Here is a 24,360-nt window from a genome sequence, read left to right on the forward strand (position 1 = left end):
TTTACTCAGAATCATTTGTACATTCACGCCTCATACATAAAAAATGTGTCCAAAAATTTCCTTTCCTGATCGTCACATTCTTGTATGAATTTTTTTTTATTTGTATGAACGTGACGCACTGGAAAAAAATTTTTCATACAAAATTTTGGGACACATTTTTTCATGTATGAGGCGTGAATGTACAAATGATTCTGAGTAAAATGAGCCCAAGAAGTCAATATTTTGAAGACATGAATGACATGTAGGTACACTTTTTTTGGAAAACGCTCAAATATCAAATGATATTTCGTACATAAGTTCCGAAAAACTCATTGGTACGAGCCGGGGTTCGAAACCGCGACCTTCGGATTGCAAGTCGCACGCTCTTACCGCTAGGCCACCAGCGCTCCCTGTCACTTTGTATATGATAAGAAAATAAAATTAACCTAAGTAAATATTTGGGGACGATATCGCGGAGATCGACCAAACCACACATAACATGAACGATGCTTGTATACGTGCACTCTTATAGGCAAATAAATACAGGAATATATAGAAAACATTCATGACACAAATACAAACATGTATATGCAAATCCGTATAAGCTATTACAGGGATTAGCCCCTAGAGCCTTCAACTTTATAGGGAGGGCCACTAATACAGGCCTAAATGGTCATCAACGCATCAATAAGTACATAGGTACACATAATATATACATATTATGTGTACCTATGTAAGAACAACGACATGCAACGCATGATAAATTTTACCATCGACATCCATCGACAAAGCCCGCATGTGTAGTTAACATACTTTACGGTTCCGAATGCACGCATATCGCATGAGAATAGTCTGTTTAAAGGCGCACAAGATCACACTAAAGATCTTTTGAAACGTTACTGGCGCGCATAAAACATATTTTACTCCTAACTGACCGTTAAGATCCTTTTCATTCTCTTTACGACGCTCTCAAATCACTGATATTGTCTGATTTGGTAATAAAGTACATCGGTGCGCATTATCCAGTGGCTGTATTCAGCGAGTACCAATTTAATCTTACTTTAATTCAAAGCAATTGGTTTATCAGTTTATCGCCCTCAAACAAACTTTGCGCGGTGCTTGTACAAGCGAGAGCAGGCAACCAATACATTTGCAATTCCATTCTCCATACGCAATATGTGTCCGAAAATTGATCTACAGTTGTAGTGCCAATATCACGTTTCAGACTGGCCATAGGTGATTAAAATATCTGGATTTAGAATTTGGGTTTTTGTTGTGTATTGCGGAGCGGAGTTATAACGAAATATACAATAAAAGTCCAAAAGGTCGAAATAGACGATAATAAGTAGGTACCTAAAAAAGTAGAATTATATATTTCATAAAAATAATTATATTTCGCCAAAATGACAATATTATGATCCGTCTTAAAAAAAAGCGGCCAAGTGCGAGTCGGACTCCATGAAGGGTTCCGTATTTAGGCGATTTATGACGTATAAAAAAAAACTACTTACTAGATCTCGTTCAAACCAATTTTCGGTGGAAGTTTACATGGTAATGTACATCATATATTTTTTTTAGTTTTATCATTCTCTTATTTTAGAAGTTACGGGGGGGGGGGGACACACATTTTACCACTTTGGAAGTGTCTCTCGCGCAAACTATTCAGTTTAGAAAAAAATGATATTAGAAACCTCAATATCATTTTTGAAGACCTATCCATAGATACCCCACACGTATGGGTTTGATGAAAAAAAAATTTTTGAGTTTCAGTTCGAAGTATGGGGAACCCCAAAAATTTATTGTTTTTTTTTTCTATTTTTGTGTGAAAATCTTAATGCGGTTCACAGAATACATCTACTTACCAAGTTTTCAACAGTATAGTTCTTATAGTTTCGGAGAAAAGTGGCTGTGACATACGGACGGACAGACAGACGGACAGACAGACAGACATGACGAATCTATAAGGGTTCCGTTTTTTGCCATTTGGCCACGGAACCCTAAAAACAGCTTAAATAGTAGGTAATAGGAGGAAATCTCTCAAGGTATCTTACATGCACTAACCAGGTACGAACCATTATATAATGGTAGTCTTTGCTATCTACTTTACTACAACGTTTCACGATTCAATAAATAAATACAAGACACGTTCGGAAATGAAAAGGCATTCCGCTAACGGGAAAAATTGTGGCTCTCTTTGTGCAAACACAAAACAAAAGCCATCGTATGATTTGCCACATCTTCAAACGCAAGAAACGGAAATGACTACTCTGTCGAGATGAAATATTGTTCTTTGACCAGTCGACGATTAAGCATCCTTCCATTATTGTTTTTACGACGCCCTCAAAGACTGCTATTGTCTCCGATTTGACAATAAATCACGTTGGTGTGAATTAGATGGTTTGATGGCGATATTTTTTTAACCGACGAAAAAAACCGAGGAGTTGAGAACTTCCTCGGTTTTTTATATATATTTTTTTTTAATGTATGACCACGCATAACTTTTTACAGAGTAGTTCGATTTTGATAATTATTTTTTTATTGGAAATACCCCGAAGTTGATCCCATATAAATTTGGAAAAAAAAATCCAACCTTAAGGGTAGGAAAATAGGAAACTAAAAATGGAAAAATAAAAACTTTTTACAAAAAAAAAAACCGACTTCAAAAAGGATGAAATAAAATATTATCCTTTTTGAAGTCTATGCGTGACCAACTGATATGTTTGAAGTCGGTGCCAAGTCAAGTAGTAACAATACCAGTCAAAAATAATCAGCTTTATGGCTATAAATCCCATTTTTTACGGGTATTGTTACTACTTGACTTGGCACCGACTTCAAACATATCAGTTGGTAACGCATAGACTTCAAAAAGGATAATATTTTATTTCATCCTTTTTGAAGTCGGTATTATTTTTTTGTAAAAAGTTTTTAGATGCATTTAACAGATAAGTATGAGCCGTAAAGTTTATCATTGATGTTTACCTACGAATAAAATTTTACAATCGTTTAAAATGCTAAAAGACTATAAAGAGTTTGCCTGTCACGATAAGTATTTTAATTTGCATAGTATGAAAGAGTTGACTTAAGTACCTATTTTATTTGTTTTATTTATAAACGAATACATAAACAAGGACACATAAAACTGTGTAGGTTACAATCTTCAACTATTAATTCCTTATCGTTATTTAATACAATGAAACAAGGTGATAGTTAAATATGCCCCCATATGGTTATATGTACAATATAAAACTTAGTGACATCAGTAACGGGTGATAAGCCTTCAGGCGACCTTCCTCGATTCCTATTGCTACTTGAAGTCTTAAAACCGCGCTGTGTTCAAAAGTACAATTAAAGACTTCAACAACTTCCCCTTTCTCGGGCACTTATTGGCTTCCTCTTATTCGCACTTCTGTATAATAAAGTCAGTACCTAGTCACATTCTGACCACGCATTCCGTACGCTAATCAAATTATTAGATCAGATATTTGTGAGCACGTTGTCCGATAATTCTATCGACAACTGTACCAGGGGGCCTAGCCAAGTGCCAATCGTTTATATAAAACGCCAAACTAAACTTGAATATTGTATGGGAAGGAAACTATCACGTCTTTTTGGGTTGTATCTGTCATCCCGATACATTTTAAGTTTTCGATTGGCGCTTGTCAACTTGACTAGGACCCCAGCAATCCTATCACGTGTTTAAAGCAATAACTCTATAAAATAAATAAAAGGAACAAATATATGAGAGTGCAAAGTGCACACGTGGATACATTGTTTTGAGTAATGCCTGCGCGACAGCTTGCGCGGATTGGAAGCCGGTAAGGTAATACGTTTAATTAAACGAATAAAATAAAATTGTAGTTTTCTTTCAATTTCACGATATTTTTACGGTTTCTCAGAACACTAAAATGTAATGAGGGTTGTTTATTTTATAATAGAGTCATCCTGCGGCTAGTTGTATCACGGGAAACTTACATTCACTTTAACTTATTTTGTCGTGTTCTCTGTTGGAAAATACCAAGATATAACAAAAGAACGCTAAAGAATCTCGATTCTATTAGAAACTCCTTTTTACATGTAAAATACCTAGGTAATAATTTAAAAGCGTAACATTGTTTAACAAGGACATCTAATAATACCTGTAGATCGACAAACTGTTCCCCAATTTGTCTGAAACCATTAACCACTCCCGGCGACCGCATGGGAGTTAAATTTGGACGTTTGTTAATATTCTAGCAAACAGTGTTAATTTTGGGTTCATTTCGGGCCAGCTTTACATGGGTCAACCATTCGATTTAATTTCATTTTGCGACTCGATATAAATGCAAATTTTATTGTTAACTGTATTGTTGCGGGAAGTAATTAACTACGGGCTACGTGATATTTATTTATAAAAGCCGTTTTACAGAAAATGTACAAAAGCGGGCTTTCGCCCGAACTTCTTTTCTTATTGTTGTATTTTAAATGCGGTCTGAAATTCTTATAAATTGTAAATTTTCGGGCAGAAGTTTGAAACTCAATTACTGAGTGTTTCCTCGGATTTTTTGATATGAATTACAAATTATACGAAATCAACGCAATCGTTTCAAGTTCCATAAATTATAATCCGAACTATCCGAAGTAAAGTCTTCGTATGCCTATTTCCTGTGATTATAAAGAAGAAATTTTTAGTCGTATCAGATATATATCGCCATAACACGCTTTTATTGTTGGAGTTCTAGAGGGGCTAGAGAGCGTGTTGTGATATTTTTGAGCACCTCGGCCGCTCTGATATATCTGATGGCGACTGTACCTTAAAAACTCTTAGGAGTTCATGCAGTCTCAACTCAATGTCTTTCTATGAGGTGTGTCCTGTGTACCATATACAGGATAAATGAAGTATGTAAATAATTATCCATCATCATCGCCTTATGTCATCTTCTCATGACATAAGGCGATGAGAGGCTACATGGTGAAGACTTCGCTAAGAACATGAGTGTTCCTATTATGAATAATATCGGGGTGACCGAGCTTCGCTCGGAAAACATATAAAAACTCGAAAATGCGCGTTTTCCCAGAGATAAGACCTAGCTAGAACGATTTTTCGCCCCCGAAAACCCCTATATACCAAATTTCATCGAAATCGTTAAAGAGAAATCGAGATCCCCGAAATATATATATATATAAATAAATAAACAAGAATTGCTCGTTTAAAGGTATTAGATTAAACATCTAACTTGTGGAATTTATTCATCTGTTAACACTCATTACAGTCCATAATGTAAATTTATTATCGCTTTCACATTCGCAAGAATAAACTTCCATTAAGCGACTCTCGCATCTCCTTAATATTGTTCTCCGTTCGCGATGATCGAGTTATGCTTGGAAATGATCCAATATAACATTAACCCTGGAGACTGGCTCGACTTAGATGCGAAGTACGCATACGTCAACCCGTCTTATTATCTACAAAATTAATTTCATGTGGTTTTTCTAACTATAAATCCGTTAGAGTCGATATATTTTAGTACAAAATGACTGATATACCAGCCAGCCTATTATGGATAGCTTTATCCATCTTTATCCACGTGATAAAATAACTGTCACTGTTTAACACCGTGGGAAAGAAAGTGACGGACACCGTTTTATCACGCTGTCACGTAGACAAGAACGACCATCATATCCGTACTGGTCTATTTAATTATCCGACTGATTTAAAGTACCTAAGGTTTTGAAGAATAGGTATAATTTATTTCTTACAGTCTGTAATAAATATCAAACAAATTAAAACATCACTTATATCGCGTCAGTTTATAAGTCTGTCAACATCAAAATATATGTCCCTCCTTTTATAAATTGGTTTTCATTTTTGTAATTGGTCGAGGCGCGTGAATTTTTTTATCCAATTCACCAATTTGACATCAGTTTGACATGCATCAGAGGCAGTGATTGGACAAATTAAGTGATAAATTTAATTAACACGCGGCCGCTGGCACCCATTCACATGTTTGCGTTACGTCATCTGACGGAGAGGTACCCGCAGATTTCGATTAATTTACTAGGCGTGTAACGCGTAAAGCTTTGCTCACAAAGAGGTACGTTAAATCAAAAGAAGCTTTGAATTTTGTGGTATTGGTTTATAACAAATCAGCGCGCATTTAAAGAAGAGAACTGGTTCTTTTTCGATCTACTTACATAAATACTTGCTTTTTCGATATAAAATAATGTGTAGGATGTATATAATACTACCCGCTGATGCCACTAATAGAAGGAAAAAAGGTTCCAAGATAAACATAAAAGACAAAACATTTTCTCCTTCAACGCCAAGAATCTTAAATTCAGGGCTTGCATTCTGCGACTGTAAATAAAACACTCAATTTCCTCTATTGTTTTGCTCTTATACCTAAAGTAGGGAATACCTATCGTTGTCGATTGGCGTATAAGCAAATGTGTATTAATGACGATTAATCGCAAATTTAAACATGTAAAATGAGTTAAATTTTCATGCAATAATTAACCTACCTATACTGCCCTGCTAAGCCGAAAATCATTTGTTTTTGACATAGCGCTTTTCGGCTTAGCAGGGCAGTATAGAGCATTTATACATACCTACAGAATTTTCCAGCCAAGACCAGTTAATGATTTTATAATATACGCATTAGCGCTAGCGAGCATATATACACAAACAGGTTTCCCATCCAATTATTCGCTCATTCCGTAATTCAGCTCCAATCTGTAACCCCCAAGGCGCAGCATTAGAAGGTAAGGACATGTTTTCGCAAGATAACTAAAATGAGGCCCGAGGCTGTTGAGAACATCCCAAGGGTGTCGGGTCGCGCTAAAGCCGATCGTTTTCCATTGTTATTTGAGCTTACGGCGCCCTTTTAGCACCTCCGGCCCTTCACACATTAATTTGACTACCTGAGTCGTAATTTGTTTATTAAGGATTAATTAGTCACCTAATGTGTGTGCTTGGATTTCGCAGTTCGTTGGTATTACAATGTTAAAAAAATAGTTGTCGTTTATGTAACTATGTACCTAATTATTTACTAAGGCCGGGGTCGTTTTCACCCGCCGCCCGCGGCCGACAGCGGCCCGCCGCCCGCGGCGTCTGAATGGTATGTTCGGGAATGCTCGGGAGTGGTCGTTTTCGCCCGCCGCGTGCGGCGTCCCCCCGCAAACGACCACTCCCGAGCATTCCCGAATATACCATTCAGATCAGACGCCACGGGCGGCGGGCCGCTGTCGGCCGCGGGCGGCGGGTGAAAACGAACCCGGCCTAAGATCTAATCTAATACAGGATATTTTTAATACGTTGCAATTTTGCTGCGGCATATTCTTCGTGTATTGTGTACGTTTTGTTTTAGTAAAATGATTGTAGTTTTAATTTTTAATTACATTTTGACAAAGATACAATTTTTTATCGATTCTAATATCCAGGGGCAGCAGGCGCAGTTCGACAACAGAGGGCAATAATTATATAGGTAATTAGACATTTCTGGTCACTAAAATATATATTTACATTAATATGAAATGAAAATACACAGTTAAAGAACGGAGAGTGACTGACTTGCCGTTTTTAAAGAGAAATGTTTAAATGACTTCAATTCAATCTTAATACGAAGTAAGTAGTTGTATATCATAAATAACAACACACCACCATCAAACTCATCCCTAGTAACATTTTATTCAAAGACGGTTAAATTACATAACATTGATTTAAGACGAATTATCCAAATTTTTCCCTGTCGGCATTTTCCCAAAGTCGCGCCTGACCTATGGCTGCCAAATGATCAAGACGTACGCTACTTCTCCACTTCCCGCTTACTCCGAGATAACTCGTTATCGGTGATGAATGAACTTGGGAGTTTTATGCCAAAATTTTTTTCCGAATCATTTCAGCTGTAATTTTTCGTGTCGTAATATTGAGTAAATTGATTTTTTAAGGTTTCGATATTATTTTAATATTTCTTTTAAATGTTACTCTACTCTACTTTCTCTAATCAAATAAATCTGTAATTGAAACGTTTACGCCACGTATATGCCACTTACGACCATAAAATCTACATAAATATTGTCAATTGCATCATACTCGTACATATGCTATAGAAGGCGCCTGCTCTATAAGACTGCGTCCGTCATAGCCAATGAGGGGTTTGGTGATAATTCGTAAAGATGAGCCAAGTAGACGCCACACAGTATGGTAAATTAGCTGGAGAAGAAGACACTACATAGGTAAACAATAATTCACGAGTATATACGAGTATATATGACGAAATAACATTCCATTCCATTCAAAGGCAGCTATTTCGAGCGTTCCGCGGAAACAGAATAAGATCTTCAATATTCATTCCCACCCCGGGTTACACAAAGATAATAAGTGGAATAAGCGACACTCCTTTGATAGTTGAATTAATTACACCGACAACGACGTTTTGAAAACAAACGTATTGTGGTAAACACGAGAGCGAAAACGAGGACGACGAAGGATAAATAACGTCACAATGATAAAGTCACGGTGATCCGCCATCAAAAATAACTGTGAAAACGCTGTATGAATTTAAAAACGCTGCAAAATTTCTTGGGATACTTTATAGGTTTCTGATTTCACACCAAATACCGATTTATATTTCCATTCTTTTGCAAGTTTAGACACGTAATTCCGTAGTCTTCGAGGTATCTCTGTGATATGAGTAACAAAACGTCACGGAAAGTAAGAATATCGTTAGGTATACTAGCTGCAACTGTACGTGTTTCATTGTCGGTACTAAGTCACGGTGATTTTTAGACACCGGAACGATTTTCCCGCCTCTAAACCGCCGCCCCGCTAATGGTGCCGCGACATCCACAAATGTGAAATGAAATGTGTACCCGTAATACATACGTAACAAGCATTCTCTCTGTATTTAAATATTCACTTCAACGCTTTCAACGAAAATGTACGTTTTAATTAACGTTCTACTGTTCTGAAATGTTTAGCAATTTAAACGTACTTATATATAAGGATAAGTATAAAAGAGAATGTGCCGTATTAATTCAAGATTCATTAATTCTGTTTCGATTCTCTTTTTTGTGTCACTAAAACTTGTCAGGTATACATATTTTCCCGAATTCCTTTCATACATCCATAAAACTCGCATTTCCCGTGTCCAATCTGACTGTATAATTTAATGCTTTTGACAAAATAAGTCCTCTGATTAAGAATTCCTCCAACTGGGATTAAGAGGCAGCGAAGATTTCCTGATGTCAGGAATTTTGATCATTTGTCAGACTTAATGCATCCCGTTTACAAAAATGTTAACATTTGTTGATAAAGGAATAGAATAGAACTGAACATGAATACTGATGAGAATGATTTTAGGAGATTGTGAGGGCATTTCTTGGCCACATAAATTAATTAATGTGCTTTTAGACACACACGCCATTGTCCTCCTGCAATGCCAGTTTTTACAAAAACTTACCTGGTAGTAAAAGTATAAGGAGTTCTATCTGGACTTTAGAATTTTATATCTTGGCAACCCCACCCACCGGGGTTAAAGTGAGATTACGTTTTTAAATCCACGGATGGCGTCGACGTTCCAAATGAGCGTTTGCATTAAACGTGTAGGAAGAATAATGTTTATGCTAATTCAAATACCGAAAAGAATATGTTTGCGTCGAGAATGTCAAGGGGAAAGTTCTTTTTTTATTTCATTTATTTGATTAACAATACAAGACTGTGTTTGAAAATTATATAACAACAGCACATAGCAAATATTAAACAAATTTTGTACAGACAAGTATGAAAATATCCAATGGAGAAAAATATAGCAACTATAATATTTTTCAAACTGGAAGGGTACGATGGTACATAAATGTCAATTGAATACAATTATGCGACGTTTGGCATTTTTAGGTTATAAATTGTATGGAGATGACATCTACGAATCAGCGTAGTTTCCCGTTTGAAAAACATTATAATAGCTGTTCAGTAGATATTCACTATTTTGGTCCTTAATTATCCGGTTCAGTTTTTTTATAAAATGCACATTTCAGGGTTAAGATTATAATTATAAATTAAACCGAAACCTACATCAATTATTTATTCGTCTTTTGTGTATTACTGAATCGCGATTAGAAAGGTATTGAGATAGCTGTCAATCCATATTGATTTTGACGTAAGTGTATGGAAATCTGTTATTTGTAATCCCTTTCTGATCGCGGCATGATAATAGTGTTATAGGTAAAACAATAGAAATGGGTGGAATTCTGACTTTGCAAATGCCTATAGGCAGATGTTAAACGTGAAAAAGTGGTGATATATTATTAATTTTTTTCGAGCACAAATACATGTATTGTTCTAATAGTTCGATGAGAACAGTTTTAATAAAAATCATTGAATTCAAGTGGACATTTCAGTGTACAGTACACAGTACATGTCTTTCTACTGATGCCGCTTCAAACATATGTAGCAAAGTTACACTGTTCAAATAAAACATTGCATGAAGCAAGTTACAAAGAGCAGCTAAGTGTTTCCTTTTATAATATGAAATCCGTATTTCAAATACGCAAATCCGTTTTCATTTGATTATGTCACATACATAATTTATGTGTAGGTACAAGCCTTTTATTTCGCAATGCTACATATATACATGGGATTGTTTTCATTCAGGAAGAGGGTCTGCCCCGGGGCGGCTACTCGGCTACTAATTACAGACCCATACCAGGCATGTTATGGAAAAATAAAATATCGTAAAAATGTTTCACCTGTTAGTCAATTTTCTGTCAGTCACGTTCAAACTTGAAAACTGGATGTATAAACCGGGGGTCGGAAACCGGTAAATCTTTCATATAATGAACCGGTTTTTAATTTGCGTTATTCGCTTTTTCTGTACTAAGGCTAGTAGAAAGAAATCATAAAAAATAAACCGACAAGGGTGACGTTATTAAAAAAGACCGGTTGCAATCCCGGGTAGAAGGCACATACATTTCAAGAAGTCTGCTGCTGCAATCAAATGGTAGACTCTTACCTGTACTCGTTGACACCTTATGAGGCTCTGTGTGTGTGTGAGTATCCTGAGCACCATGTGCTCGATGGTGCTCTGCTCCTCAAACACCATGCGCGCCAGGTCGAGCAGCACCTGGTCAAAAATAATATAACATTTGTGTTGAGGAAACTCTTAAAAGCAATTTGATTCCACGGATGGTATTGTATGATATAAAATATCGCAATAAACTTTGAAGGATGAAACGTCATGACCCCAAACGGACCCTGCTCAAACCGATTCGGTGATCAATTGACGCACTATGTTAGATGGCTTAATGATAGCCAGCAACGGACCGCAGAATTGGAGGTACAACGCGAACACTCTCTCGTCGTTCGCTGTGAACGGGCCGTCGTTCCGTTTGTTTATCACCTGGAGGAAACGGGACCATGCTATCTGCGCAGCAATGGACTGCGTTAGAGTAGAATATAGTTGTGCTTGTAGGGAGAACTTTACCTGGTTGCGCTTCACCTCCAGCTACGATCGCTCGTACAGCTGCGCCTTCCTCAGCCCGATGCCGCAGAACTGGAGGTACGATGCGAACACCTTTTCGTCGTTCGCTGTGAACGGGCCGTCGTTCTGTTTGTTTATCACCTGGAGGAAACGGGACCATGCTATCCGCGCAGCAATGGACTATGTTGGAGTAGACTATAGTTGTGCTTGTAGGGAGAACCTTACCTGGATGCGTTTCACCTCCAGCTGCGACCGCTCGTACAGCTGCGCGTTCCGCAGCCCGATGCCGCAGAACTGGAGGTACGATGCGAACACCTTTTCGTCGTTCGCTGTGAACGGGCCGTCGTTCTGTTTGTTTATCACCTGGAGGAAATGGGACCATGCTATCCGCGCAGCAATGGACTGTGTTGGAGTAGAATATAGTTGTGCTTGTAAGGAGAACCTTACCTGGTTGCGCTTCACCTCCAGCTGCGAACGCTCGTACAGCTGCGCGTTCCGCAGCCCGATGCCGCAGAACTGGAGGTACGATGCGAACACCTTTTCGTCGTTCGCTGTGAACGGGCCGTCGTTCTATTTGTTTATCACCTGGAGGAAACAGGACCATGCAATCCGCGCAGCAATGGACTGTGTTGGAGTAGACTATAGTTGTGCTTGTAGGGAGAACCTTACCTGGTTGCGCTTCACCTCCAGCTGCGAACGCTCGTACAGCTGCGCGTTCCGCAGCCCGATGCCGCAGAACTGGAGGTACGATGCGAACACCTTTTCGTCGTTCGCTGTGAACGGGCCGTCGTTCTGATTGTTTATCACCTGGAGGAAACGGGACCATGCTATCCGCGCAGCAATGGACTGTGTTGGAGTTGACTATAGTTGTGCTTGTAGGGAGAACCATACCTGATTGCGCTTCACCTCCAGCTGCGATCGCTCGTACAGCTGCGCGTTCCGCAGCCCGATGCCGCAGAACTGGAGGTACGATGCGAACACCTTTTCGTCGTTCGCTGTGAACGGGCCGTCGTTCTGATTGTTTATCACCTGGAGGAAACGGGACCATGCTATCCGCGCAGCAATGGACTGTGTTAGAGTAGAATATAGTCGTGCTTGTAGGGAGAACCTTACCTGGTTGCGCTTCACCTCCAGCTGCGAACGCTCGTACAGCTGCGCGTTCCGCAGCCCGATGCCGCAGAACTGGAGGTACGACGCGAACACCTTTTCGTCGTTTGCTGTGAACGGGCCGTCGTTCTGTTTGTTTATCACCTGGAGGAAACGGATACTGTTTTTAGGAAGAGATTACAACGCATAAAGCCATACTAATATTATAAAAGGAAGTCTGTCTGTCTGTCTGTTACCTCTACACGCTTAAACCGCTGAACCGATTTAGATGAAAATTGGCATAGAGATTGTTTAAGTCCCGAGGAAGGACATAGGATAGTTTTCATTCCAGAAATCATCCCTTAATGGGGTGAAATTTTGAACGGGGACTTAAAAACAACTGCATAACAAACTTTGTCGTTAAGAACTGTCCCGCTTGCGCGGTGTAGCACCGGCGCTGGTGCACGATTTAGTTGAAATTTGGCATAGAGATAGTTTAAGTCCCGGGAAAGGACATAGGATAGTTTTTATGTCGGAAGTCATCCATAAAGAGGGTGTGGAAGTGAGAAAATAAATGAATTGCCTGTTAATTGGTGTAACAATAAAACATTATTCTCAAAATTATTGCTATTAGATATTATCCAGGCGCTATACTTTAACTGCTGGAACTAATTCCACGCAGACGAAGTCGCGGGCAAAAGCTAGTATATAATAATTCAAAACGAATGCAAACTATAAATGTCATAAATTAAAATAGATCGAGAATTATATATAAGTACGTACGATATATGTAGAAAGGACAACTAGAACAAATTTCAACTTCAACACTGATTCTATGTATTTACACCTTTATGGCTCCTCTACACGATGGGCCAACGCCGGCCACTCCAAGGGACGCATTTATGCGTTAGAGGGAGCAAGTGATATTGCTATCTCATTCTACCGCATGGCTGCGTCCCTTGGAGTGGCCGGCGTTGGCCCATCGTGTAGAGGAGCCCTTAGAAATTAAATATACTTAATTTGAACAATTGCAGTATCGGTGTAGAGACAGACAAAAAAGGTTCCCTATGACTTCCACAAGTTTTAAATCTAGTTGAGAGCCGTACTACTCGTACGTAGGAATACTACTACGTATTCCTACGTACATAATTCTACACGTTCTGTTATGTTATGTTCTGTATGTTAATCACGTTGAATATTGTACTAAGTGTTGAGTTAGAGAATACAACTCAAAATGAATGAACAAAATTTAACATTTATCACAGACTTTAGGCCTCCAACTTTTCAAATTAACCTTTCTCTCTGTGAATAATTTTTTTAGGCAGTGAGTGAATATTAGAGTAACTCTGCTGTTGGGACAAATTATTTATTCCAGAAGTTATAAATGTCTTTCAATGTATTTAACTTAGAATAAAACCTAGTTCTCGTATGATTAATGACAAGATTCAATAGCAATATTATAAATGGGCTTTTTCTAAAATAAATATCGAAAACCCGATTCTTTCAAATCTGGACATTCTTGGGCTCATTCTACTCAGAATCGACAGCACTCTCCATCCTACCATTAAAAAAGATGTCCCAAAATGTCCATTCCATTACGTCACGTTTTTAGTATGAGAAAAATGTTCACTTGTATGTAACGTGACGTAGTGGAATGTACAATTTTCATACAAAATTTTGGGACAAATTTTTTTATCATCAGGATTGATTAAGCTAGTGATTCTGAGTTGAAAGAACCCAAAAACACCAGGATCTGGGAGAATCGGGTTTTCAATATTTATTTTAGAAAACGCCCAAATACCTAAGCTAAACCTTTTATTGAAAAATTACATAACCGAACATAATTTATTTCGACGTAAACATGAAAGGAACAGTAAAAGGTATTTAAAAAAATGCGAAGAAACAAAGAACTAAATAAATCGGCATTCTGATTAAATCAGTAGGTCTTCACGCAAATTACTCCTTAAAATTGTCAAGGCCCGAAAATCAATCGGTCGACATGACGTCATCGGTTATTTACGCTTGATTAAGATTTCATTTCCCGTACTGCCACCGGCAACAGGCTGAAACTGCGAATTAATTCATACTTCTGCTAACATTTTCAAGAGGCATTCGCAAATAACTTTGGAATATTTAATCTTATTACGATAAGGGCGTGGGGAACTTTTTTAATTTCATCTTTTACCGAGCTTAATTTTTTCGTCCCGTCTGTTTTGTGATCACATCATAGCTATATGGTTATCAAGCTTAATTTACTTTACGTGCGCTATGTATTTATTTATCTTGTTTATATTTTGTGCTTAGTTTATATTAATTATGTTGTTCATAAGGTGATTTTTTTTTTAAAGATGTGTCCCGCATCTCGGGGCAGAGGTGTAGGGTTGGAGCCGGTGTAGCTTTATGTGACGTTCATAAGCGCATTGTAATTATCTTTTATCTTATCTTTATCTTTAGTATACCAACCTGAGCTACCCCAATAACTTCTCCGTTGATATCCTTTATAGGCATGCATAGTAACGATCTCGTCTTGTACCCTGTCTGCTGGTCGATGTCGTGGTTAAACCGTTCATCCTGTAATAAAATACAATTTATTAATACACGAAAAACTAGCATAAAAATAAGGGTCTATATAGATGCTAAAAGTTAAGTAAGTCATAACGAACGGAATGTAGACGTAAAGTACGTAAATCATTTTACAATTTTTCGGACGAAAGTAGGTACGTTTAATGGCTTTGGTTTTCCCTAATAATACAACAACTCCTGTATACCAAGAGTTTTTGGCAGTCAGTCTCACATCAATTTTTCTCTTTATTGTAGTTAGTCGGAAATGATTGAAAATTTTGCTCACGGAAGAAAAATCTAAATGGCATTTTTTACGCAAGGTGTAATTTAGGCTCTTAGTAATGTTGGTGTTTAGCGTTGATAAGTAGTTAAAGCCTTAGAGGATATAACCAAACGGAGTAGCCATTAACAGGCGTTCCCCTCTGTCGAAAATAGGCGGCCAATGGTCATACAAAATGCATGGACTGACGTTTATCTGACATGGCTATTTTTACGTTACGTATATATACATTTGACGTGCGCCTCCCCCGCAAAAATCGGCAGACTGTTTTGTACAGAAAATTACAGACAAGGCGTCTCCGTTTGGTTATATCCTCTAAGTTCAAGCCAATCCTAATTAAGACCCTGGGCCGACGTGTTATCAAAGTTAATCCTCATAGCGCACACAATGAACGAACTATCTCTCGTTAACAGCAGTAGTTGCAAACAAAATTTCGTAATTCTAGAGTACCGATGGCTTAATAAGGATTTAAAGACCTTAGTCTTGTGGTGGAATATAGTTCCTTTTAGATAGTGAGGCAAGAATAGTAAGAGGCAATCGGACTCTGACAGTGGCGACCGCAGCCCGCAGGCCTTTTCCATGCGAACTATTCTAAGTCTTCTGGTGTTTCTATTTCCAAGTGGGAGATATTTAATTTAAAAACATCAGAAACCCAAACTTACCTGAAAGTACTAAATACTTTCCTTTCAACGGAATTACGAAATACTCCAAAAAATCTTGAAGGAAAAAATCTAGCCTTTATTTGCTGTGTATGGCATCAGTATTGGAGCTTCTCTTTTAATCTATCATTATCATCACCTTCATCATATATTTTTAAATGCTTAAAGTTGTTAACTAAATAAAATGTATCATAGTGACCTATTTCCAAAGATTTATCAACGAACACATGAAAAAGAAATGTTAACTTTACGTCGTATCGCTCAACACATGACACGATACAGTAAACTGTGAAAGAGAACGTTTATGCGGCAGCCGCATTCAGGCATATGGCCGAAAGCCAAAACGAAACCAATCAACGACAGTACACAGATTGTTGATTGAAAATACTGGTAGCTGAGTGGTAAAGCGTGGAAGTCTGATACGGAATGCACGGGGGCCAAAACTCAAAACTGATAGAGGGGAAACCTGAGAGGAGGGATATGACCAATAGTGGGATGTAGGTACGTATACTGGCGAGGATGCCACATATTGTTATTGACAATAATTTATTTAGATAACACGCTTAACAAATCAGAGCATCAGCGTGGTTCAAGTACATCGACAACGTTAAACTCATCAGCATTTTTTCTCTTTTTACAATTGACATACTGTTGGTAATCCAATACACTAGGAACATGGGAGTTGCCGTCCATTATACACGCCTGTCAACTGGCCAGACTGGGTTTAAATCGTTGACTGAACCCATGCCGCTGATACGGGGCCAATCCCAATTGGGAATATGAGTTTCAAGTGCATCGTTGTAGAAAATTATATAAGTTAGTGAATTGAACATTTTGAATGAGCATGCGATATGAGTGAATCCAGTATTCTGACATTTGACATTTGAAACACAATACTACGAAATAAAATGAATAAAGATACTTTAATAAAAATAATGTATATCATGGAATCGATATATTTGCCTTGGAGAATAAACGCCTTCATTTATTAGGGACAGTCTTGATTAATTTTGATATTTAAATGGATACCTACATACATTCATCATTATCATAACTTAAGAGCTTTGCGCTTGTCTTACCTACACACATAAACCGTCGATATTGTCGATTTGTCTGTAACTGTAATTCCGTTTTGGGGGATAAGTTACATCCCTAGCTTTATTACATTAGAAACTTCAGCTCGCTGAAAAGGACACTTAACTTGAAAAAACTATTTTCGCTTCGCGCTCAATAGCCGTAAACCACTGCATGAAATCCGATTCGACAACAGTAACTTCGCTCCGCGAGGAATTTTATTTTCTTCCAGCGGAGAGTAAAATTTACCAATGAAACTTAGCGGGTTTGTAGAAACCAAAACCAGGAATCGGAATGAAATGTGTACGATTCTGTGGTTCATTTTACGACTTGATCTTTCGAAGTATCGTAAAAGTAAAGCGTTTTGTTCGGAGAAGTTTCTCTTGAAGAAACTTTAAGTGATTTGACATATTTTATTATTAATATAGGTACGTTTAGACTGGTTTGCGGAATTATGATAAAAATTATTTATAATACTTACCCAAATGTGTGTTGTGGAATATTTACTTCAAATTATCAGTATTACGTAGTATGTAATATCAAATAATATAAGTCACAAATAAAATTGCGTATCTTATTAGATTTTAAATTACACTAACGACCATGACGACGATGACAGCCTTTGTAAAGTGTATAATATAATCTAGAAGCAAAATGAAATAATCTACTTATGAAGACAACGAAGCAAGCTAACACGCGACGTCTAAGCTCACTTGTTGAAGATTATCAAAGCGCCAGCATAAAGGAAGATGTTATCAAGACCAGATTGCAAATTTAAAGTAAACCCCAGAAAATAAAGTGACAAAATCACAAGGCCCTCCACTAAAGCCATACTGCGCGAAAGTCGCGAAACATTATCTAGTTGTTTAGTCAAATCACTGCCTCATTTACGTTATTGCTCTCTTCTCTACAACAATGTTCACACCATAAAATATACCAACATTATGATTGCACTTAACTTTGACATTACTAGCCTAAGTTCAACCTTATTTCTATGAGTTAGGTCTGACTTTGTTTTTCGCAAACGGCAATTTGTTTGGCAATCGTAAGTGTTAAACTTACGTCAGTTTTCTTCGCCCATTGGAGGCCGTTCTCCCCTTGAATCATAACATTTGGTCGTCGCGGTATTTTTGTCAGTCCCGTGACACGGCTCAGCTCTGCTTTATCCGACGTAAAAGCGGGTACTTGTCGTCTACTGTCAAATAAATCACGAGGCATATTTCTGAGAAGGATTATTGCTTTTTGTGTCATTCGCAGTTACTTGTATTACCTGCAGTTATAGTGTTAATGCTATATTTACCTGTAATTTGTATCGTTAAATGGCCCGTTGAATTGTTCCGAGTTTGTAAAATGCAGGCAGATTAAAGTAATGTGATGAGCTTCCTTAAAATTTACATAAGCGAGTAAATAAACGATTTGATTTGAATAAATACGGAAATTTGTAGAAGCTTCGCAGATATTATCATCATTATTAATATGGATATTTCCTTTGTCGAGGTAATCTAACTTAGGGTATAGAATATCCTATTAGCATAATAAGTATGAATATGGAAGTATTATGTTACGCTAAAAGAACTTTCGTTATACACGGAGATACAATGAAGAACATAGTAACAACACTAACAACATGTTATCTATATGTTGTTCGTAAGATTATCTACACGAGAGATGAGTCGAATAAATATAACTCACTTATGTTGTGATAAAAGGAAAAGCTTATGTTTTTTTGGTATACCTACCTACTCTAAATTCTACATGTATTATAAATGTGAAAGTATTTATAAAATTTGGTAATTTGATTAGAAAGAAAAATTTTGAACACAAGATTTCATAAAATGTATAAGGTATATTTTTTGACTATATAGTCTTTTAAAGTAAATGCGCCAGCAATGTACAGTACTCCTAAGTATCACCACTAGTGTATGATCAGCAAAAACAACATAAATATAAAAATACGTTATTTTTCAAACAAAATATATCAAATACCTACCGACTGCTACACTGGCTATTCTGCAGGAGTATTATGGATGGCTTTATCCACATGATAAAAAACTGTCACTTTTTCACCGCGGGATAGAAAGTGACGGACACCGTTTTATCACGCTGTCACGTAGACAAGAACGACCATCATATCCGTGCTGAATACAATATTTAGCTTCAAATATGACATCTTAGCAAAAAGGTCGAACTCCGAAAACATCGTTCTTTGACTTCCTTTTTGCTTTGGTTATATATCCTTCTGACCTTAATCGACATGTCATTCGCTTTTCGAATACGTTTTCGGTACTTGTAGGCCAGACGGAGTTCTACAATAGGTAATATATCAGTTACAGACATAGTACTCTGACATATATAGAAAAGTCTGTTTGAATTGTACCCATCTTCAAAAAAGACACATATAAGTCATCATCATCATCATCATCATGATACATATAAGTATACAGTACAGGAATACAAATTAACGATAGCAACGCTAATTTCAGAACTCGCACTGACTTTGCCGATTTTACCGCACGAAGAACTAGTACTTGAATTTATAATGATCCCATAATATTCGAAATTGTATTTTAAACGTGGTTGGCCTTGGCAATTACATTCAATAGGCCTTTGTCCAGCAGTGGACGACTGGACGTCTTTCGACCGAGATGATGATGATAAGGATATGTTAGAACATTTGGCACGTAACTCGGGCTGCCAGTTTAGCTGTTATAGCTTTTACCTACTTATTTTATTCATCTTTATGTCTCGAAAGAACATTCAATAGCAGCAAGACATTCCAACGCGCACTGCCTATACTATCAAATGCAGTAGCAATTTTCCAATGTCGTACCACAACGAAATTAAAATAAGAGCATAAGTAGAACAAAACATTACCCTACGTCTAAGAATTCCGATCATATCACAGCGCCGTAAGGTTAAATATTGCGCTGATTCGCAGAGTAGATTCACTATCTGTCTAGTGCGATCATCCAGCATTTGTATGCAAATTGTTTTTATAAAGTATGGATATGCGAGAACGCATGAACTGGTGGCAAGGCCGCAGAGTTGGAGGCGTGCCAGCGGTGACGTCACGGCTAAGATGGCAGTGGAGACAGTATATAAAAACAGAATTTCAATCCCAAACACTGTAGTTCTGCTATATAGCTATTTAATTAAACTGAAACGCCATTTAGCTCGCGCGGGACGGGATGTGATGCCATACACACAATGTGTTTAATGTTAAGGCACAGCAAGCGTGCAAGTTGCTGAAAATTTCTAAGAAGTTGTAAAAGTTCTCGGAAACTTTAGAATACAAAAGGAAGTTTGTATTTTGAAATCATACTCTTGTGTTTAACTTGTGAATTTTCAATGTGGAAGATTTTGCAATTTTGAAAACTTTCTGTAAAGACATCAAAATAATCTTACAATGGAGATTAAAACAATCTTTACTATTTACTTGTCCTTCATGTCGGGATGGCAAGGAATTAAGAGTGATGAATTGATTTTAGAGAATCATGACCTTGGCAATGGCGGGTGAATGGGGAACAAAAGGACGGCCCTTACGCCACGTTATTATTATATCGCTTTGAGACTCGATGTAGACAAATTATAGGGATTTTTCGTCCTTCCGAACCGTTTTAAAACGTTTGCACAAGTCTGATGAACGATGCGATGACTTTAGCTGCCCTTGCCGTCCAAAGGGTTAAAGTTTCTAGGCGTATAAAGGGGTTTTAAATGCTAATCCGCAAAAAATACCCCAAGTTTTATTATAAATATAAATTGCTTAATAAATTCTTGTGTTAACAGCCCGCTTTACGACATTTAAACTTTTTGTGTCCTTATTTTTTTATGACTGTATATAAAACGCATCATTAATTTTACAAGCTCATAATTAAACCACTCTCTCTCGTTAAATGTAGACAAATATTAATGAGTACATATAAAATTAGCATGTTTAATAAAAATTATAATATGTGTTTACGGCGCAATATAAAACCTACTACGATGAAATATAGTAAATATAGTAATTTAAAAAAAACGTTTATTCACAAATCTTGCATACAACTAATTACATATATTCTTCTGCCAAACCACAGGGTGGTTTGTTGGCAGACGAGCAATTATAAAGCGTTGACGTAACTAATAAATTTGGTTTGGTTTGCTTACACTAACGTATATTGTAAAATATTGCAAAAACAACCGAGATAGTCTCCTCTCTTAGACACAAGCCAGCACGATGGTTAGAAATCGGGTAAAGATCCAGTACCGCCTCCTGACGAATGGGAAACTCTCGCTCACGGATAGGTACTACATAGGTACTTACTTACCTCGTGAAATATTGATACCATGAATAAAACTCACGCCAACTTGACTGCTGACAACATTCTGGCTTGGGGCAAGCGTAGAGCTCAACGCGACAGTATATTCTGCATACTTACATGAATCGTGTTTTAAGTAGGTAGGTACTGAATAGATGCCTTGTTAAGTTTTGCACACGACACGGCTGCTATAAGTTTCCTTGTCGTCTATACACAGGGCGGACACGCCATACATCAAAAATCATTGCGTGTATTTTAAATTGAAAACTTGATTACTTATTTCTAAAATAACACACACACACACACACACACACACACACACACACACACACACAGGGTACACTCGGTACTCGTACATAGCACAATAGACCGACATTTTGAACGTTCCGTCCGTCATCGCGTCGCTAACCGAACTGAGCGCGCGGCTAAAACTCGGCTAACTGCTGTCGAGGGGCGAGGTAATCCGAGTCGGGGCGGGGCGGTGCGTGTCCGTTCTGTATGATAATACTATTACTTATTCTGTGGTCTATATGTATGGTGCCTGCAAAATGTTTTAAAGGGAGTACCTTTTTTTTTGATAAAGTGTAATCTAAATTACGAGATATGGCCGTATTGCAGGCGCCATACCGTAGTTTTTGACAGAAGCAGATGGAGCAAGAGCATAAGAAAGAAAGTGATGCAAAAGAGAGGACACAACCCTTAATATTGAGGAATACGACGCAAGGAGGAGGACCGTAGGTTTTGGTCACCTATTATTATGGTAATCAATCAAACAATCAATCAACTTTGAGTCTATTATATTTATTATAAACTACCTATACAAACAATACCTATCCTTTAGTCCCTTGGTAAAATTTGTACAGAATGACCTACTATTTACCTAGTAGAGTAAACCGAAACCTTAAAGACCACAATACATGTATAAATGTTGACGACCGGTCTGGCCTAGTGGGTAGTGACCCTGCCTGTGAAGCTGCGGTCCTGGGTTCGAATCCCAGTAAGGGCATTTATTTGTGTGATGAACACAGATATTTGTTCCTGAGTCATGGTGGTTTTCTATGTATTTAAGTATTTGTATATTATATCTATCGTTGTCTGAGTACCCACAACACAAGCCTTCTTGAGCTTACTATGGGGCTTAGTCAATTTGTGTAAAAATGTCCATTAATATTTATTATTATTATTAGGGCGAGCGAAGCGAGCCCTATCACTATTCGACAAACTATGCATTCTTGTGGTACACTTTACGGAAAAACTATCGCACTTATAGGTTTGAAATTTAACATAGTAATTTAAATTCATGTTTAGATGTGTTATCAAACATAAAAATATCATTTTATAAACCTAAAAAAATAAAATAAAGGAAAAACACTTTGTATTACTACTAGCGCCATCTGTTAGAAAAATTATGAATTAAAATTCGTGCTAATGTACTATGTGCTAACAACGATGAATACAAAATAGGGTTAAAATTTTAGATTCTGACTTTTCTGACCCATCTCGACCGCTCGGTTTGATTCCCAATTTAGCAATTAAGTTTCTCTGAATACTGGAACATTCAATCTTGCTGTATATTCACTGCGGAGGTCAATTTACTCGCATGTTTTGTGACGCCGATGAACTGATCAGTCATGTTGTGTTAGCAAACTTAAATCGGGTATTTTCAGTTCGAGAAACAGTTTTAGTGTTACTATTGCTTGGAACTGCCAAAATTATAAATAAAGATAAGCATATTAGGCCGTGATTTAGGGCCGATACAGACGGACTACAACCCGACTGCAACTTGTATGGAAACTGCACGCCGACTGCACGCCAATTGCAACGTCGGCGTGCAGTTCAACAAAATGACCCAGAACCCTGGCAGTACCTAGTGGAACTCAGGTTTGGTGCAACATAGGCACACGCTGTTTTAGTAATTCGACACGTCTTGATGAGCACTTGGGAGAGCAGTACGATAGAGCTGATGCTGAACCCTGGCTGTACCTAGCGGAACTCAAGTTCGGTGCAACATATACACACACTGGGTTGGACATCCGACTCGTCATGGTGATCACTTGGTAGAGCAGTACACAAGATAGCTGATGCTGAACCCTGGCAGTACCGAGTGGAGCTCGGGTTTAATACAACATATGCACACGCTGTTTTGGTCATCCGACTCGTCTTGATGAGCACTTAGGAGAGTAGTACCCAAGATAGAGCTGATGCTAAACCTAGTAGAACTCAGGTTTGGTGTAACATAGATACACGCTGTTTTAGACATCCGACTCGTCAGAATGAGCACTTGGGAGAGCAGTACCCAAGATAGAGCTGATGCTGAACCCTGGCAGTACCTATTGGAACTCAGGTTTGGTGCAACATAGGCAAACGCTGTTTTGGTCATCCGACTTGTTTTTTTGAGCACTTGGGAGATACCCATAATAGAGCTGTAGCTGAACCGGGCAGTATTTAGTGGAACTCAGGTTTGTCGCAATATAGGCACACGATGTTTTGGTTATCTCACTCGTCTTGATGAGCACTTAGGAGAGTAGTACCCAAGATAGAGCTGATGCTTCAGGGTTCACCCTGGCAGTACCTAGTGCAGCTCGAGTTTGGTGCAACATAGGCACACGCTGTTTTGGACATCCGACTCGTCATGATGATCACTTGGTAGGGTAGTACCCAAGGTAGCTGATGCTGAACTCTGGCAGTACCTAGTGGAGCTCGGGTTTTATACAATATAGGCACAATCTCTCACGATAGAGCTGTTTCGATACTCACGATAGAGCTGTAGCTGAACCCTGGCAGTATTTAGTGGAACTCACGTTTGTTGCAACATAGGCACACGCTGTTTTGGACATCTCACTCGTCTTGATGAGCACGTAAGAGAGCAAATTATACGTAAGTTTATCTGCGGAGCAGCATGATTACCGCCAGTAGGTGTCCAGACGGGATAGTTTTACGCTCAATTGTGTGGTGTGGACGCATAAATA

General features: G+C 38.0%; 1 protein-coding gene across 1 annotated transcript in view; it reads right to left on the reverse strand.

The window, feature by feature from the left end:
* The window catches only part of LOC134654136 (dual 3',5'-cyclic-AMP and -GMP phosphodiesterase 11-like), a 207,290-nt gene that overhangs the window by 18,185 nt on the left and 164,745 nt on the right, over window positions 1-24,360 (reverse strand). The window contains exons 8-10 of the mRNA XM_063509585.1: window positions 14,982-15,089; window positions 12,546-12,683; window positions 10,965-11,075 (exon numbers count right to left, since the gene is read on the reverse strand). Coding sequence (XP_063365655.1) covers window positions 10,965-11,075; window positions 12,546-12,683; window positions 14,982-15,089 — 357 coding nt within the window. The remainder of the gene's footprint in view (window positions 1-10,964; window positions 11,076-12,545; window positions 12,684-14,981; window positions 15,090-24,360) is intronic.

The sequence above is a fragment of the Cydia amplana genome, chromosome 14, assembly GCF_948474715.1.
Source record: "Cydia amplana chromosome 14, ilCydAmpl1.1, whole genome shotgun sequence".
Taxonomy (NCBI): domain Eukaryota; kingdom Metazoa; phylum Arthropoda; class Insecta; order Lepidoptera; family Tortricidae; genus Cydia; species Cydia amplana.